The sequence below is a fragment of the Anabrus simplex genome, chromosome 1 (genome assembly GCF_040414725.1).
Source record: "Anabrus simplex isolate iqAnaSimp1 chromosome 1, ASM4041472v1, whole genome shotgun sequence".
Taxonomy (NCBI): domain Eukaryota; kingdom Metazoa; phylum Arthropoda; class Insecta; order Orthoptera; family Tettigoniidae; genus Anabrus; species Anabrus simplex.
Genome location: NC_090265.1, coordinates 1638367069 through 1638387171, shown reverse-complemented (window position 1 = coordinate 1638387171; position 20103 = coordinate 1638367069). Strand labels below are relative to the sequence as shown.

General features: G+C 37.4%; 2 protein-coding genes across 2 annotated transcripts in view; one reads left to right on the top strand and one right to left on the bottom strand.

Annotated features, from left to right (window-relative positions):
- LOC136863280 (cation-independent mannose-6-phosphate receptor) overlaps positions 1-20103 on the top strand; it is a 645945-nt gene that overhangs the window by 216439 nt on the left and 409403 nt on the right. The window contains exon 15 of the mRNA XM_068225646.1: positions 13866-13936. Within this exon, the coding sequence (XP_068081747.1) occupies positions 13866-13936 (71 nt within the window). The remainder of the gene's footprint in view (positions 1-13865; positions 13937-20103) is intronic.
- Positions 15005-20103, bottom strand: part of Tl (toll like receptor) — a 94311-nt gene continuing 89212 nt past the window's right edge. Inside the window, exon 12 of the mRNA XM_067138346.2 lies at positions 15005-15981. Coding sequence (XP_066994447.2) covers positions 15766-15981 — 216 coding nt within the window. The 3' untranslated portion in view covers positions 15005-15765. The remainder of the gene's footprint in view (positions 15982-20103) is intronic.

Genomic DNA, 20103 nt, shown 5'->3' with positions numbered 1-20103 from the left:
ACCCTGATTGTTACAGTACTTACCGTATTTCTCCGAATCCAAGACCTTGAATGCAAGGCGACCCCCACCCACTTTTTCCTTCAAAAATTGAATCAATCTTAAAAAGTGCTTTGTGAAATCATATGAACGCCTTTCTTGTAGAGTATGCATTTTTGGACTATCTTTGTCTTCATGCCAACGCCGAACATTGGCTTTAATTATGCTGTATTTTCTTGCGGCTGCACAGTTATTCGTTATTTCTGCAAGTTAACCATTAACTTAAAATTGGCATCATAATATCAAAGAAAACTCAATGAAAATTTGCCAACAATACCTGTACCACGCATGTCTACAATACTGTTAATAAACTTAACCATGATAGGTTAATATTGTGTTTGGTCCGTATTGACTATTCTGAATGTATAATATAACTATTTAAAATAGTTTATTTGAATCCGCCTTGATCAATACACTCATTAAATGAAAGAAAAACTATTTATTAAACCAAACTTGTTTTGGGAAATCTCAACCATTCCCTTCCTCAGTGGTCAGATCAAAGAACAAAACAGTATCACACAATCTTTTGTTTTACAATTTAATGTTAATGCGGTTAAACATAAAAGATATTCGGCAATGGGAGAAAACATGATTGAAATGAATCATAAATTTACAGACATTTCCAATGACATGAAATTATTACATTCGGCCAAAAAGGGAAAATTAATGAATGTTTTGGAAAATTTAGAAATTTACCTTACACAAAAAAATAATTTTGAATCAAGTTTAAATGAGAGAAGTGCAGAAGATAACCCACTGTATAGACTACCATATGATCATATAAGGAGCAAAAAGAAGAAAAACTTTAAGATCCTAAATTTATGTAGTATTCTCATTCAGTTCAACCAAAATTTTATGTATTGATCATTTTTATAATATTTCTTTTTACTCTTTGATATGGTGTACTAGGACATTACTTCTTTAAATTGTAAAACAAAAGATTGTGTGATATTGTTTTGTTCTTTTATCTGACCACTGAGGAAGGGAATGGTTGAGATTTCGAAACATGTTTGGTTTAATAAATAGTTTTTCTTTCATTTAATGAGTGTATTGATCAAGGCGGATTCAAATAAACTATTTTAAATAGTTATGTTATACATTGTCTACAATATGACGATCCAACAGGAAAATATTCCTGTTGTCTATAAAACTGTTAATTTTACTAAGCTTCGGGTACAGTAGATGCGTTATAACTCTACCACTGAGTAGCCATGGCCTTTCTAAGAATTCAGAGCCTCTCATATTTTGATGCCATTCTGTGAATTCGAGAAGCGCACGCGCGCAGGGATGAAGGGAAGCTGCATGGTTACCGTGGTAGCTGCCAGTGGTGTTCGTTATTGTTAGGTCGTGAATGCAAGACGACCCTTGCGTTTTCACATGAGATTCTGAAGGAAAAAAAAGCGTTGTCTTGGATTCAGAGAAATACGGTACTTCCTCCCTTTTCTCCCTCTCATAACAGAAAACCAGTCTCAGGACAGCCGATGGTGGGATTCGAACCCATGTGTCTTCCTAATGCAGAGTTTGGTTCGACGCTGTAGTTTGTTAACACGTGTGGCCACTCTGCATTATTATTTCATATATTTGTACAAAATTAATTATTACATCACAAGTAGGGATGACATAAAAATGTTAGTGTTGAACTGTAGAAGTATTGTAAAGAAAGGAATAGAATTAAGTAACTTAATAGATATATATTTACCAGATAATCATAATAGGAGTTGAATCATGACTGAGAAATGATATAATGGATGCAGAAATTTCTCACGGAACTGGAGTGTGTATCGTAGAGATAGATAGGAATGGTGGGAGAGGGAGTATTCATTCTGGTGAAAGAAGAATTTGTAAGCTACGACAAAGTTAAAGATGAGAAACATGAAATTCTAGTGGTAAGGCTCATTTCTAAAGATAATAGGCAACTTGATGTCTTTGGCGTGTACAGACCGGGAAAGGGTAGTGCTGACACGTATTCAGAATTATTTGATAAGATAATCAGCTATGTGGGAAACGACATGGAAAGGAATGTGATTGTAGCGGGAGATCTTAATTTACCAAATGTCAATTGGGAAGGAAATGCGAACGACAGGAAGCATGACCAGCAAATGGCAAATAAACTAATTAGGGAAGGACAGCTGATTCAGAAAGTGATGGAACCAACTAGAGGGAAATATATCCTGGACGTGGTGCTGATAAAACCAGATGAGCCGTATAAAGAAACCGAAGTAATAGATGGTATTAGTAATCACGAAGCTGTTTTTGTCGTAGTTAAAAATAAATGTGAAAGAAACGAAGGTATTAAAATTAGGACTATCAGGCAGTACCATATGGCTGATAAAACAGGCATGAGGCAGTTTTAAAAAAGTAATTGTGATCGGTGGAAAACAGTAAATAAGAATGTAAACAGACTCTGGGATGGGTTTAAAGAAATTGTTGAGGAATGCGAAAACAGGTTTGTACCCTTAAAGGTGGTAAGGAATGATAAAGACCCACCTTATTATAATAGAGAAATAAAGAGACTAAGAAGGAGGTGCAGATTGGAAAGAAATAGAGTTAGAAATGGCTGTGGAAGTAAGGAGAAATTGAAGGAACTTACTAGAAAATTGAATCTAGCAAAGAAGGCAGCTGAGGATAACATGATGGCAAGCATAATTGACAGTCATGCAAATTGTAGTGAAAAATGGAAGGGTATGTATAGGTATTTTAAGGCAGCAACAGGTTACAAGAAGGACATTCCAGGAATAATTAATGAACAAGGAGAGTGTATATGTGAGGATCTTCAAAAGGCAGAAGTATTCAGTCAGCAGTATGTAAAGATTGTTGTTTACCAGGAAAATGTCCAGATAGAGGAGGTCACTAATGCTAAAGAAGTATTAAAATTTACATATGATAATGATATTTACAATATGATACAAAAGTTGAAAACTAGAAAAGCGACTGGAATTGATTTGATTTCTGGGGATATACTAAAGACAATGGGTTGGGATATAGTACCATATCTGAAGTACTTATTTGATTAGTGTTTGGTTGAATGAGCTATACCAAATGAATGGAGAGTTCCTATAGTAGCCCCTGTATATAGACATAAAGCTGAAAATTACAGGCCAGTAAGTTTGACATGCGTTGCATGTAAGCTTTGGGAAGGCATTCTTTCTGATTACATTAGACATGTTTGCGAAATTAATAACTGGTTCGATAGAAGGCAATTCGGTTTTAGGAAAGGTTATTCCACTGAAGCTCAACTTGTAGGATTCCAGCAAGATATAGCAGATATTTTGGATTCTGGAGGTCAAATGGACTGTGTCGCGATTGACCTGTCTAAAGCATTTGATAGGGTGGATCATGGGAGACTACTGGCAAAAATGAGTGCAGTTGGACTAGACAAACGAGTGACAGAATGGGTTGCTATATTTCTAGAAAAATAGATCTCGGAGAATTAGAGTAGGCGAAGCTTTATCTGACCCTGTAATAATTATAGTGCTATTAAAACAATGTGCATGTTCTTACAGCTCTCAGCGTAGTAGTAGGAGGTGGCAGTTACTATGACAACCATTACACACCTCCCATTTAAGCCATTTCCAGCTCGACATGCGCTCTCCCTTTTCCTACCCCCACTGCCTTAAAGCTTCGTGAGTTACTCTGTCCGAATTCCACGTTGCCAATATAGTATACTATAGCACATGTGGCTGGGCTATTTAACAGTGTCTGCTTTGAGTGATATTATCTGTATAGTGTGTTTTTTGAAATCAGCTAAATATTATAGTGCTATTGCGTTCGTGTTAATAAGTGTATCGTTATCAAGGGTGGCATTCTAGTGTAGTGAAAATTTTAGTATTGTGCAGTAGAGTGTCATTTTTAACACCTTCTCATTTACTGAACTCAAAATGTTGCAACCCGTTCAGAGCGCCGCTAAATGACGAGTGCGACCTAGAATTCATTCACCTAGAAAAGAGGCAAGGGTAAAGGAGAGGCATGGCTTTGCTATTCGTGGTCAAGCTTGCGATATGGTATGGGCTTTACGATAATATTTTGAGGCTAAAAGGGAAAATGGAGGCCAACTAATAGACATTAACAAAGTTGTAGAAAGAACAGCAGCAGCTTTGAAAATTTCTCAAGCCACAGTAATTAGAATACAAAAAGAAAAAGAAAAGAAAGAAAAGGAGCCTTGGGAAGAAGGTGAAGGGGAAAGAGAGGAAGCGGATGTATCTGGACCATCACATGACGGGTTATCAACATCGGGCAATACCCGGCACTATGACAAACGTGTGACCAGTATGGATGGTTTCCAGGAAGGAGCAATTCGACGACATATATATGCCTATTACAAGAGAAGGGAACACCCAACACTACGGAAACTACATAAGAGTCTTAGAGAAGATAAATGATTTTTTGGTAGTGCGTCTTCCCTTCGAATCTCCCTTCATAAGTTAGGATTTCACTATGAAAAATACTCGAACCGAACTGTGTTGATGGAGAGACATGATATTGTGGCTTGGCGCTGTCACTATTCGAGGGCTGTTAGGAATGCAGATTACAAAAGCATTGTGCGGCTTGATGAAACATTTGTAAATGCTTGCCACACCTTAACCAAGGGGTGGTCAGACAGAACTCCACAAGGCACAATGAAAGCCCCGTTAGGAAAGGGAGGTAGGGTCATTGACCTGCGTGCTGGCACTGCATGAGGCTTCCTTCCAAATTGTTCCTCACGTTCCAGTCGTGAAAAACAGGGGACTACCACAAAGAAATAAATGCTGCTTCCTTCACGGCATGGTTTGAAAATTCCCTCCTTAAAAACATTCCTCCCAAGTCCACCATTGTTATGGATAATGCTCCATACCATTCTGTAATAGCAGACAGAGCCCCAACAAGGCAGACAAGAAAAGCTGACATGCTGACTTGGGTAGAAAGAAATGTCTTGCCTCGGAACACAGATATTACCATTGAACCTTGTACTACGAAGTCAGAGCTAATGGAGCTTGTGACAAACCGAAGCCAGTTTATGTCATCAATGAGATAGTAAAAGTGAATGGCCATCAGATGATAAGGCTGCCTCCTTACCATGTCCATTTGAACCCCATAAGAAAATATTTGGGTACAAGTGAAGGGTTACGTAGCTGAGAACTAGAGGTTCACCATCACTGAAATAGGGATACTGACCAGAGAGGGTATTGAGAATGCCACTGCAGAAAAATGGGCCTCTGTGGTGAACCGCACATGGAAACTGATGCAGAAGCAGTGGAAAAAGGAAAGAGTTTTGGAATACTGTGTGGAAAAAATGATCATCGCCCTCGGTTCCAGCTCCAGCTCCGCAGGTGAAGAAAGCGATTCCTCCCTGGGAGTTGCTCCACTTACACCGTGAAGGTGAATAATTTTCTACTGTGATGAACTTCTCCAAAGTGCATTTTAAAGCTGAGTAACCAGTACGGGAGTCTGCTTTCTGGTAATTAGTATCATATTCATAAAATGTAATTTTGGGTTTTTCTTGAAAATTGGTAATGCAAATTTTCCAGTTTTAGCATGAAGTCAACAAAAATGCCTTGAAAAGCTAATGTTTGAATTGAAGTATACAAGGTGTTTCCAGCACCCTTCGAAATTTTGATAATGTTTATTATTCTTTTTCTGAAAATAATAATTATAAATTATTCTTCCTCTTCTTCTGTGCTTAGTTCTCATTAAGCTGGATAGACTTCAATTTTTAGAATTTTATACAAGGCATGTGAGATTTTAGAAATTAGGAATCACGACCTATGGTTAGAATATGGTTTGGTTTTTTTTTGTTTTGCTTCGGATTTCAATAAAAAGAGGTACCATGACTAACGATTGCAAGTTTAAAGGCACTCAGAACGACAAGACGACTTTTACCTCTCACAACTCTTAATTCCAATTATAGCTGGCATCTTAAATTGTGCCGTTGCCTATGACGGGGTCCGAATGATTTCTCCTTTGTACAAAAATCTCTTAGATATTTTTCTCACCCTCACCTGGATTTGAACCCAGAATGTTGAATGTTGAGTAGGCCTGTCAAAGTGCCATTCTGATACTGAAATCTACCTAAAATTCAAATCAATCTTCTGGAGATAGATTGATCAAAGCCTATGACGAAGGGGAATGAGGAGTTTGTCTTACGTTATTTGAGCTGATAAAATTACTGCTGAGCCACCTTGGAATAATAGCAACGATATTTAACGTTTTTCTAACGCTTCCATGATCTCCATACATGGATATTATTTCCTGCAGGGCGTAGCGCAGAACAAGAGGTGTTAATTGTGATATAGTAACTCCTGCCGGATTATGTGGCAACACAGCGCTCCCTCTTCTTTGCTTGGCGCCACGTGCTGCGAACTGTCAGAACACGCACATTGTTTTAATACCACTATAAGAGGGGAATTCCACAAGGCAGTATTATTGGACCTTTGTTTTCTTATATATATATAATTATGATATGGGTAAAGGAGTGGAATCAGAGGTAAGGCTTTTTGCGGATGGTGTTATTCTCTGTAGAGTAATAAATAAGTTACAAGATTGTGAGCAACTGCAAAATGACCTATAATGTTGTAAGATGGACAGTAGGCAATGGATTGATGATAAACGGGGTTAAAAGTCAGGTTGTGAGTTTCACAAATAGGAAAATTCCTCTGAAATTTAATTACTGCATTGATGGGGGTAAAAGTTTCTTTTGGGAATCATTGTAAGTATCTGGGTGTTAATATAAGGAAAGATCTTCATTGGGGTAGTCACATAAATGGGATTGTAAATAAAAGATGAAGATCTCTGCACATGATTATGAGGGTGTTTAGGGGTTGTAGTAAGGATGTAAAGGAGAGGGCTTGTAAGTCTCTGGTAAGACCCCAACTAGAGTATGGTTCCAGTGTGTGGAACCCTCACCAGGATTACCTGATTCAAGAACTGGAGAAAATCCAAAGAAAAGCAGCTCGATTTGTTCTGGGTGATTTCCGACAAAAGAGTAGCGTTACAAAAATGTTGCAAAGTTTGGGCTGGGAAGAACTGGGAGAAAGACGAGCTGCTCGACTGAGTGGCATGTATTGCATGTAATAAATATCATTTTTGATCCATGTTGATGATATTTGATTAGAATAATAACAGTAAGTTATTTATTAAATTGACCACCTAATCAATACAATAAGTCATTGTCTTGGATGGTTTACATTGATCTATTAACTAAAACTGGTACATGTTTTGCCTAGTATGAATAGCATGTTCTGAGCTGTCAGCAGAGAAATGGCGTGGAATGACATTAGTAGACAAATAAGTTTGAGTGGCGTCTTTAAAAGTAGGAAAGATCACAATATGAAGATAAAGTTGGAATACAAGAGGACAAATTGGGGCAAATATTAATTTATGGGAAGGGGAGTTAGGGACTGGAATAACTTACAAGGGAGATGTTCAATAAATTTCCAACGTCATTGAAATCATTTAAGAAAAGGCTAGGAAAACAACAGATAGGGAATCTGCCACCTGGGCGACTGCCCTAAATGCAGATCAATATTGATTTGATTGGAAATTACATAGGCATTTTATTGGAGATTTAATTCTTTGAACTATATCTATACAATAACTAGCAAGATACCCGTGCTTCGCTATGGTATTATACTTAAATTTATAATTGAATGCTTAACGTTTTATATATAATCCTCTGAAATTCTTGATCTGACTCGTTTTCTGAGAGAATCCGCCAAAATTCGCGATCTGACTCGTTTTCTGAGAGATTACAGCAAAGTTCCTCACATTTTTCAATCTTTCTTTCCAGCAATCGATTTCATACTTCCCGGGCTAGGTCCAGGTATTCCACGCGGTCAGTTGGGTCCCTAAATCTTTGCCATCTTTTCCTATAAGCACTTTTAGTTTGGATCAAATCCTGAGGGAGATCCGGCGTGGTGTCATCTTGGGTGCTTTGGTGGTACTAAACCCGCGGCCGGACTGTATTCTAGTCATTACCTGGCCAGGACCCATTTCCAGCGCGGTCCACAAAATTTGACGACGGTCCAGAACATTATTATTATTATTATTATTATTATTATTATTATTATTATTATTATTATTATTATTATTATTATTATTAATATTATTATTATTATTATTATTATTATTATTATTATTATTATTATTATTATTATTATTATTATATGTTCCGGACCCCACAGCAAGATGCAAGACCGCTATTTGGCGGTAAATTACATCTGCTGCCATTGTCATTGTTGACAATGTTACCAGCACCATTGTCGCGCTTAGGCAAGTGTGCGGGATTTCTAGCGATACAAATTACATACTTCCGTGCATTATTGACCTTATTATAGAGGTGAACAATTGGACGGTCAATCTCATTCCTATAGTTTATTTCAAATGTGTTTACATTTTTATTTATATGCCAGGAGAGTCTACTGTAATGTAAGAACGTTCTCTGAAGGAAAAGATGGCTGTTGAAATCGAACCCAGGAAAAATTAAAATTGATTGGTTTATGATCAGAATAAGTACATCGAAAATCTCCAGCCTGTTTCCAGTCATTCGACTTTGACAGGGTCAGGAATGGAATGAATAAAGCCCCATCTAGCGGTGACAATAGGAATTGTGCCAGCTGCCGAAGCACTCCTCTGGGGCAATGATCGATGAATGACAAAGAAATGAAATATTGACAGTGTTGCTGGAATGAATGATGACAGGGAAAACCGGAGTATCCGGAGAAAAACCTCTCCCGCCTCCGCTTTGTCCAGCATGAATGTCACATGGAGTGACCGGGATTTAAACCACGGAACCCAACTGCGAGAGGCTGCCTGAGCAATGGAGGCTCCTGATAAGTACATTAAGAACAGTAAAATCAATTGGTCTCGCCTCCTTTTACACCCCACCGCCGTTAAGTTTATATACGCCCCCCCCCCAAAAAAAAATTAAAAGAATGTATGTTTCTTTATGTTTAAAGGAGATTCCAAACACAAATGTTCATGTCTATTACCACTTTATTTTTATTAGATGTATGTATTCTCATACAATTAAGTCAATTAATTTTTCAATTCTTTCAGCCCCCCCCCCCCCCCCCTTCATTGGATTTTCCGAAAATACGTATTTCTTTACTTTTAAAGCAGATCCAAATATCAAATTCACGTCTGTAACATCTTAATTTTTTAGATATCAGTAGCCTAATTAAAAGAAATCAACACCATTTTCAGTCACTTTTACCCCCACCCCACCCAAGTGGTATTTCCGAAAACTAAAAATACACATTTCTTTATTTTTAATAGAGATTTAAAAAATACCATTTTTTACTTCTGTAACATGTTAAGTTTTTTGATATATACTGTAGAAATTCTCATTTTAAAATTTCACCCCTTTCCCCTTAAGGGGAGTTTCCAAAAACAAATCACCTATGTTTCTTTACATTTACAGTAAATTCCAAATACCACGTCTGTAACATTTTACGTTTCTCAGATATTCTGTAGATATAGTCTTTCGAAAAATTCACCCCAATTTGTCACTCCTGTTTAACCGCCATTAATTGGATTTTCCAAAAACAAAAAATACGTGTTTCTTTATTTTTAAAGGAGATCCCATATACAAATTTTCAGTTCCTTAATATCTTCAGCAGTTTGCGATATATGTATCCTCATTAAAGGCATTCAACCCTTTTACACCCCTCCTATTGGGATTTACAGAAAACAAAAAATACGTGTTCCTGTATTTTTAAAGGATTTTCTAAATACCAATTTTTACATCTGTAAACTATTAAAGTTTTAAGATGTAGACTCACTCGTTTTAAAAATGCATCCCCCTTTTCACCCCCCCTCCCCCATTATTTGGATTTTCCATAAACGAAAAAATGCCTGCTTCTTTATTTTTAAAGTAGATCCCAAATACCAATTTTCAGGTCTGTAATATCTTCAGGTTCTGAAATATAAGTAGCCTCATTAAAGGCATTCAACCCCTTTTTCACCCTTTTCCACCCTTCCCATTGGGATTTTCCGAAAACAAAAAATACATGTTTCTTTATTTTTAAAGGAGATTCTAAATACCAATTTTTACATTTATAAACTTTAAAAGTATTGAGATATATACACTCATTTTAAAAATTCACCACCTTTTCACCCCCCCCCCCCATTAATTGGATTTTCCAAAAACAAAAAAAATATGTGTTTCTTTATTTTTAAAGGAGTTCCCAGACACTAATTGTCAGGTCTGTAATATCTTCAGTTTCTCAGTTTCTGAGATATAAGATGAAAGGCATTCAACCCATTTTTCACCCCTTTTCACCCCTCCTATTGGGATTTTCCGAAAACTAAAATATACTTGTTTCCTTATTTTTAATGAAGATTCTAAATACCAATTTTTACATCTGTAAACTTTAAAAGTTTTGAGATATAGATGCACTCATTTTAAAAATTCACCCCCCTTTTCACCCTCCCATTAATTGGATTTTCCAAAAACAAAAAAATATGTTTCTTTATTTTTAAAAGAGATCAAAAGTACCAATTTTCAGGTCTGTAATATCTTCAGTTTCTGATATATAAGTACCGGTATCCTGATTAAAGGCATTCAGCCCCTTTTTCACCGTTTTTCACCCCTCCTATTGGGATTTTCCGAAAACAAAAAAGTATGTGTTTTTTTATTTTTAATGAAGATTCTAAATACCAATTTTTACATCTGTAAACTTTAAAAGTTTTGAGATATATACACTCATTTTAAAATTTCAACCCCCTTTTCACCCCCTTAGCGAAGGAATATCCAAAACTCCTCTCTTAGCGAGCACCTACATCTTAATATGAATCTATGCCCAAAATTTCATTTCTTTATGTCCAGTAGTTTTGGCTCGGCGATGATGAGTCAGTCAGTCAGTCAGTCAGTCAGTCAGTCAGTCAGGACAAGTTATTTTATATATATAGATATTAGAAAACAACCAATAGTAGGTCGCTGAGGTGAATTGTGATACTCCAGATGTCATTTAAGTCCATGTTCAGTCCCATCAGCACGGGAGTGATAAGGGGTGCAAAAGAAAATGTCCGATGAATGTTTGTATATTCCAGCATAACTCTCAACTAAACTTGGTACACATACGACTTATTATCTTGAAAAATTACTGTAGGGGTAAGATGTCCATAGCACTCCTAGGGGAGGGGAAGACATGTAAAAGTAATAAAAAAGACTCATATTAGTGTTGAATTCATAGTTTTCAGGGTCGCTAAGATAAACTGTGACACTCTGGATGTTGTTTTAAGTCAAAGTTCAGCCTCCGTCAGCATGAGTGTTTTAGAAGGGATGATAAAGAAAATATCCAAAATGAGAGAAGAATGCTGATTCCGTAGTTTTCGGTGTCCCTAGGCTGATTGGTGACAGTCCCAGTGACAGTTGGAATTATGCATATCATATCTATAGCGTGACGCGTAAATGCATACAGTTATAACTTTTATTAGTTGCTTGAAAGGATCAATTATTTCCCAGACTATCTGGTGTGCCACAAGGAAATACTTTGACGTGAAACTAAAAATCTCAAATTAAAACTTAACATTATACACTTATCAATATTTCTAAATCTACAAAAGAGTTTGTAAACTATCATTCGACGTCACGATAAAGAAATTACACACACACACACACACACCTGTGTGTGGGGGACGCAAGTGAAGAATACACCCACAGTATCCCCTATCTGTCATAAGAGGCGACTAAAAGGGGTGACCAGTGGATGATATTAGAACCATGTGATTACTTGTGATTGGTACCATTACGTGTGGAACACCATGATAGACATTACTTGCGACTAGTACCATCTTGTGAGTAAAACCATGGGTCTACATTACATAGAAGCAGTACCATTATGCGAGAAACACTATGGGTCTGGGCATTGTTTGTGATAAGTGTCATCGTGTGCATTCTACCGGTTGGTTCCAATGTGTTCAGAATGGGTCTTTGTTACCTATGTGTGGTACCACTTATAAGGAACACCATGGGTCTACGTTGCCTGTGGTTGGCACCAGTGCGAGAAAAGCGACAGGTTTGACTGGTGCCCGTGATAAGTACCACTTTGTTGAAAACTGTGGGTCTGCATTGCCTGAGAGTAATACCATTCAGTGAGGAACATCACAGGTTTGTGTTGCCTGTGGGCGTTACCATAATGTGTGATACGCCGTGGGTCTACATTGCCTATAATTAGTAGTACTATGTGAGCGGCACCATGAGTATATGTGGCCTGTGATTAGTTCCACTAAGTGAGGGATTCCACGGGAATACCAGTGCCCATGATTAGTCCCACTACGTGGGGAACACCATAGTTCTGTGCATTGCTTGTGAGTAGTACCCATATGTGCGAAACACCATAGGTTTTTGTTACCTGTGAGTGGTGCCATTGTTTGTGAGAGTAATACCATTAAATGAGGAACACCACAGGTTTCTGTTGCCTGTTGGCGTTACCATAATGTGTGATACGCCATGAGTCTACATTGCCTATGATTAGTACCACCATGCGAGAAGCACCATAAGCCTACGTTACCTGTGATTAGTACCACTATAGAAGGAACACCATGGTTCTACTTTACCAGTGATTAGTACTGTTATGAGGGGCTGGTGACCTTGATTTTGGACCCCTTTTGATAAGTATCATCCCAGTACTAAGGCATTGTGAATAAGATCCATTGGGGGTTTTTTTCACAATCATTTTTTTTTTCATTGTCATTCGTTTTAGAATCTAGTCATTGTTTACATTTTGCAGTTCTAATTTTCATTTTGTTTACCTTGTACCATTAGGGGCAGATGACCTAACTGTTAGGCCCCTTTAAACAACAATCATCATCAAGAAATTACAAAAATTCACTTCAAACAGGTAGTGCAAATCCTAAAAGTAAACCTCAAAATCAGTACCAGAGCAGAACTGGGTGCTACAGCTACTTTCTGTGTATTCTTAAAACAAAAACTGAAAACTAATTAAATATCTTATCTCCAACACCTTCATTGTGTTCAACTTTCATGTGTGCACATTTTACTAAATGAATTTTCATTCTTATGACTTAGGCTTCTACTTTGTAACAATTTGGATTTGGTCCTTGCACTCTTTCTTGATTCCTTTTTTTTTAACTCCATCAAATGAAAGCCAAACTACTTCACATTTCCTACCAATCATATTGAATTGTTGAGCTTAAAATACTTGGGATCCAAAACCCAGTAAGTAACACATCTGCACTCTGCCACTAAACTTCATAAACTGCTCAAGCTCATTGCTTCACAGCCTGCACCAGCATTTGGAAGAGGATTATCCTTGGAATGAGAATTACCCATTACTGATTTCGAAGGGGCATCTCTTGGAATAGGAATACTCATTTGCTATAGAATTTCCTAGGGTATAATTCATTACTCATTAGGTTAATTGAATAATTTAATTAGGCTAATTTTACAGAAACATAAGTAAAGTTCCAGCAGTAATTAGAATTAAATGTCAATAAAACAATCAAGATGGCTTATTTTAAAAATCACTTGGGATTTAAACCACCCAACCCTGATACTAAACACATTTAATTTTTAATAGGATGAACAGTTTAGGCAGCGAATTCTCTTTTAAGGGTCCTAGATGCACAGTTCGACTTTTTGTACTTTTTTAAAAAACTGCTCACCCCCCCCCACCCCCCCCAAGGTAATACAAATATAAGTAGTGTGTAATAATGAAGAAGAAATTAGCTTTATATTGTTGAAAGAATAACTGAAATTGGCTGTGTGGTTCCTGACATTACCATCCGTACATATAAAAACTTGTGAATTTTCTCTTCTTAATATTAGTTTAGTATAGATATTTTGGTTTAATTAGTCTTAAGACTAAAGCTATTTTCCTTTATCTCCATAGTGCTGTTTGATGCTGAAATAAGATTAAAATGCATACCTGAGGAGGAGATTGGGCAGCCAGCTATCCTTTTCGTGAGTGAAGACTAATTTACTTGATTGCATGAGGAATTTGCAAGGAGAAAGACAGATGAGAAAATATATCAGGAGGGGGAAGACCTGACATATTTACATTCGTACATGCAGATTACCAAATTCATTATTACTGTATGTATTTGGAGTGGAAGGAGGCTTTTGATATTGGACTGCAACTTCACTAGCTTCATATTTTTAAAAACGAATGCATGAATGTACGTCCATTTTATCTCATCTGTCAGGTTTCTCCTTGAAAACAAATCTGAGCATGCAGTGTGTTGTTAACTAGTGTTTCATTTTATGTCTGTAATGAATTTTCTTATGACTTATCTTTGGATTTATCCTATTAATCTTCTGGAATCATAGTGAAATGTTATCTTTGTCTTTTCTGAATTTTACTGAGTGGCATGGCCATGCGTAGCTGTAAACATGCATTGAGGATTCAAGTGCCATTGTTGGCAGCCCTGAAGATGCTTGTCCATTTTTTTTTTACCAGACAAATACTAGGGCCGTGGAACTATCAAAATAATGTTCCCCAGCAAATTTTGCACATGCTGCTGTAACTTAAAAATTTTTATATGCTGGAGATGAGTAGCTGAGCAATCATAGTCTGAGTTCAAAAAGATTAACTTCTTTCCTTAGTGTACACCGTATTTGATTATCTCATACCTCTAAGGGAGCTAGGAAAAAGTATGCATACTGTAAACTTTCTCGCACAATGCATTCTTTCGTATTTTCTTCTTCAAGGAATATTTGCTAGCTCTGTTTGATTTTGATGAAACATGATGAGCAGCATTATTTCAGGTTCAGGAGATGATCATAAATTACTGCTGATTTTGCAGGAACTTGCTTCCATATCCTTGCATACTTTTTTTTTTTCTTCATTAAATAAATTGTTGTGTTTGTAAATTGTATTCAAGCTTAAAACATGCTTGGTATGTTCCCAATCCACCATTTACGTAGTGTGACTATGGAGATAGTGACAGTTCAACCCTTTTGAATAGGCGAACAGTCGGGGTAGGTTTTAAAATATTCCTTCCATGGCTTTCTTATATTTTCCTCCATTTATTGAGACATTAGTGGAGAAATAATGTAGAAAGGACACACATATTTTGAAATAACAGAACTGAATTTCATTTAAGTGTAATGTCATTTAATATCATTAGAAATTACTGTACATGGATGAAAAATTTGCAATGGGACAAACCACTAATTTTATGTACGGTAAGTTAAACTGCATTCAAAGAATAAATATTAGGATAATTTTACCTGAAATAAGATGGTGATTGTAAAATAAGATGAACAAGAAATTTAAAAAATAGTTCTAAGTAGATTCTGAATGGTGAAAATCGGCTCTGATGTCAAAATCAGTGGTAATGTAAATGTACACTAGTCATTGTGCATTTTAACTGCATCAAAGCTCGTAAGAGACTTACATATACATATTATCTATTTAAAATTATCTTTCACTTAAACTCTAATAATACTGCGGTCAGTCTTCTTTTGCCCAATTTCCTTGACTGCCGAGAGCTACCCTTATATTCATTTCCTAAATTTCCACAATAGAGTTGTATATCATACAGAGTATGTTATTTCACCTGTTGTTGCTGCAACCTTCATTAGATTCTGAATCATTCAGAACACTGCACTCTTCTGAAGATCACTGCATATCAGCTGAAACAATGACTTATTCACACAGGAGTTCCATCATGGACAAAATGAGACACTAACTGCACAGTCATTGATGCATTTGTCATATCTGTTTATATCATGTACTGATACTTCAAGTTCAGAATTATTAGAAGTCGAACGACTGTTGGAAACTGTGTTCATCTCTTGCATGCATATAATTTGGTCCGAATCCTCTGCTGGTAGTTAAGGTACAGCGCAGCAAGGAGCCCAAGTATTGTTGCAGCTAGTGCAATGGCAATACCTGATGCCACTACCACTTCCCAGTGTAGTGGAGAACATAATTTCTCCTCGGATAGATTTATTAATAATGTGTCATGTTTCTCAGCGCACTTCAGTTCTTCAAGAAACTCGACCTGAAAAAATTAAGACTGTTATTTTTTTAAACAATAAAATAGTTCTTTATAATTTTACTTTTGTGGTGACATGTATAAGCAATACATTTTCATGATGTTCTATTTCGGTGGCATCCAAAACAAACCACAATGTGTAAATCAGCACAGGTGTGGACACAATGTAAAGTAGTCTCAATGGAGAGGGTGGAACAGCGCTGGGGAAGGAGTTGGAGCAAGCAAGACAGACTTACTCTGGCAATAGATGGGAAGGTATGCATGTACTGCTGATGGAGGTAAGCTGCAGCGCTTGATCTTGTCAATCCATCGTAAGTCCACTCGTTCTAGATACGGGAAGGGTCAAGGTATTATTTAATAAATTATGGCTACCTTTGTGTGTGAACGATTCTTTTCAGCATTTAAACTAAGTAAACTGAAGTTGCGAGCAGGCATTTCGCATCAAAATTTGAGAATTTATTAATGCATGTCTGCAATACATTCATTTGCACCCGATTTTGTGACAATTTTTTGCTCACAAAAGGAAGGAAAACTGCAATTTATATTGCTTATATTAGGAAACGTGCGCTACTTTTGTTGTGTGAAAATAATGTCATTTGCCAATGTAGAAACATTGTATTTAGTCTATTATTCAATTTGTTTTGTATGCTACATGGCACAATGATAGTATTTTTGTCCCTTTGTACAAAAGAAAGAAACTGAGGAGTTAACTGTGTCAAAACAGTTTAAAATTACAAACCACCTTAATTTTGACGTCAAATTATTTGTTGTTCTTTCATAGTACTTCCCTTCATGTGACGCGCAGTTTGACTGATAACTGACAATATCTTATGAATAGGGCCCGGATTTATATGCACTAAAAAACCTGAAAATATGCATGCAAATATGCACTAAAAAGTTACAATATATGCACGGAAAATAAGGAAATATGCTCTTAAAAACATGCAATTTTATTCACTTACCTATTTACAGGTATCATTTATTGCAAAAAGAAGCATCAATAGGTAACTAGTAGTCTTTCAATGTTTTCTGGAGACAGACTATATCTGTTGTCCGTCAAAATGAGTTCATAGGCTGAAAATGATCGTTCTACATCAACTGACGTAATTGGACAGTACTTATACATGGGCACCGACGTTTCGGAGCATACATCTGGCAAGGACACCCTAATTCCACTCAAGAATTGACTAATAACTTAATCTTCTTCAGTCCTGGGTTCGAATTCAACACCTTTTCTAACTTGCATTTAATCTTCTCTCCAATTTCGCCTGGAGCGTAATTCAACGAAGATGCAGCTTTTTCAACGAGATCAAGTAATTCATGGAGGGGAGTACCAGAAGATTCTAAGTTTTCAATGGCTTTTGGAAGTTTAGAAAAATGTGCATGAATGAAATTCACATCTTGATAAACAGTAGCGGTTTCAAACACACCTTTTGCATCACGGACACACGCAATATGTTCATCTTCAAGTTTTGTAACCACTTCTTGCACTTCATTAAAATGTTCCTGATAAAATTATACTGCAGATAACCATGTCCCCCACCTAGTCAGGACAGGTTCAGGTGGCAAAGGAACGTCAGGTAGACAATCTTTGTAGAGCTGGACACGAGCTGGTGCTTTCAGAAACAGTTTCTTCCCACATCCAATTAAATTGTTAACAGCTGGAAACTGTGCGCGTATTTCTTCTGCAATGCGGTGTAATCCGTGCGCTAAACAGGTTACGTGTATGAGTTTTGGATATACCGGGCGAGTTGGCCGTGCGCGTAGAGGCGCGCGGCTGTGAGCTTGCATCCGGGAGATAGTAGGTTCGAATCCCACTATCGGCAGCCCTGAAAATGGTTTTCCGTGGTTTCCCATTTTCACACCAGGCAAATGCTGGGGCTGTACCTTAATTAAGGCCACGGCCGCTTCCTTCCAACTCCTAGGCCTTTCCTATCCCATCGTCGCCATAAGACCTATCTGTGTCGGTGCGACGTAAAGCCCCTAGCAAAAAATGAGTTTTGGATAAAATACTTGGAGGGCCTTTGCTGCTTTCAACATATACGAAGCTGCATCTGTGAGCAGTACAAGCACTTTACAACAATTAGTCTCAATTTCAGATGGCCACAATAGTCGCAGAGAATCATTTACAAATCTTGCTATTGTGCTATGGTTGGTTTTCTCTAGTACTTTACAAGGAAGAAGATGTGGCTTACCGGGTTCGTCTGGATGTAATTTACCAACCACGAAATTTGCTATGTAACGGCCACACGAATCCGTTGTCTCATCCACCGATATCCAGACACAGTTCCTTCCGATATCAGAACGGATCAATTCCAGGGTAGATTCATATAGCGGAGGTAGGTAATTTTTCCTAAGAGTTGATTCATCTGGTATTTTTTTATTTACGCAATATTTCTCGAGAAATGATCGCAGAACTGGATTGTTTAATTTTTTTCCATGGAATGTTGCTGCATACGAAAGCCCTACAAAGATCATTTGAAAATGTATTAAGACTACAGGACTTGGGCTTTACCTGTGTAAGAAGTAGTTGTTGTAGTGTGCTGTTCTTCTCCTCCTTTGCTTTAATATGTGCAGTTATTTTTGAATGCTGTTCAAGCTGAAATTTTTTTTCACATTTCACTTCCTTTGAGCAAACTTGACAGTACACGATGGCACCATCTGTTGAATAGTCCCTATTACCCGACACCCACTGATTTAGTAAATCTCTTCTGCTGCTCTTTTCCTTAGGCATTTTTTAAAAACTAAAACTTTTAGAAATAAGATGCAGGGCATTAAAGTGGAACGTAACTAGTGAACTGAAGATACTTCTGTCCTGACCAAGTGCCCAGCCCCCTGAGATTATTATCTGCTGTGGTAGAGAACGGAATTCAGGGAAGTCCAGCCTGCCTACCCACACCTAAGCTATCTGTTGCCATTGTCAGTTGTGAAAGTAAAGTGCCGTTACACAGACAGTCGAAAATACCAACTAGCGAGGGATGCACATAAAATAGGCAACTAGCTAGGGATGTACAAAACAGATTTATTTTAGTAGTTCTTGTAAATATCCTTAAATTCGGACATTATATACCGGAATATGCTGTTACGTCTAGAATATGCACTAACCCTCAAAATATGTCAAAATATGCAATTGCATATGCGCATATGCATTTTTTTTAAATCCGGGCCCTACTTATGAACAATAATTTTGGTCTTCTCGTAATGACACCTGTCCTCTAAAGTTGTGACTGGCGAGGAGACTTCCCTGCCATGTGAAGAGATGGGGAAGCAAAGGTGCACAGGAATAGAGGGGGAACTGCGGTGGCCAGTAATTCTGAATCACAGGGCGTTTGGATCTCTGCACACCACGCAGAATTCTGGATCCCGCTGTTCTCTGCAATAGGCAATGAAATGCTAAATTGTACAGATATCACAGCTAATGTAAAAGAGACGGTAAACAAATCAAGAAAGATAGAAACATGAAGGGGGTAACTTAATAAGTTCAACACAATGACAGTATAATATGGGATGAGGGAGCAACAAAGCAAGCTGGCTGCACGGTTGGGGTCATGTAGCCATGAGCTTTCATTTAGGAACTCGAACCACATCATCAATGGCCCTGAAGATACATTTTTGGTTTCCCAATTTTATACCAGGTGAATGCTGTTGCCACTTTTCCATCACTGAAAACCCTCAGTTTCATAATTTATAACTTTCATTTCCGTGTTGATGTTTGACTTATATATAATAGGAATCAATCGAGGGATGTTCCAGCATTTATTGTAAATAAAGGGTACAGATCTCTGCACATGGTTATGAGGGTGTTTAGGGGTTGTAGTAAGGATGTAAAGGAGAGGGCATATAAGTCTCTGGTAAGACCCCAACTAGAGTATGGTTCCAGTGTATGGGACCCTCACCAGGATTACCTGATTCAAGAACTGGAGAAAATCCAAAGAAAAGCAGCTCGATTTGTTCTGGGTGATTTCCGACAAAAGAGTAGCGTTACAAAAATGTTGCAAAGTTTGGGTTGGGAAGAATTGAGAGAAAGAAGAAGAGCTGCTCGACTAAATGGTATGTTCCGAGCTGTCAGCGGAGAGATGGCGTGGAATGACATTAGTAGACGAATGTTTGAGTGGCGTTTATAAAAGT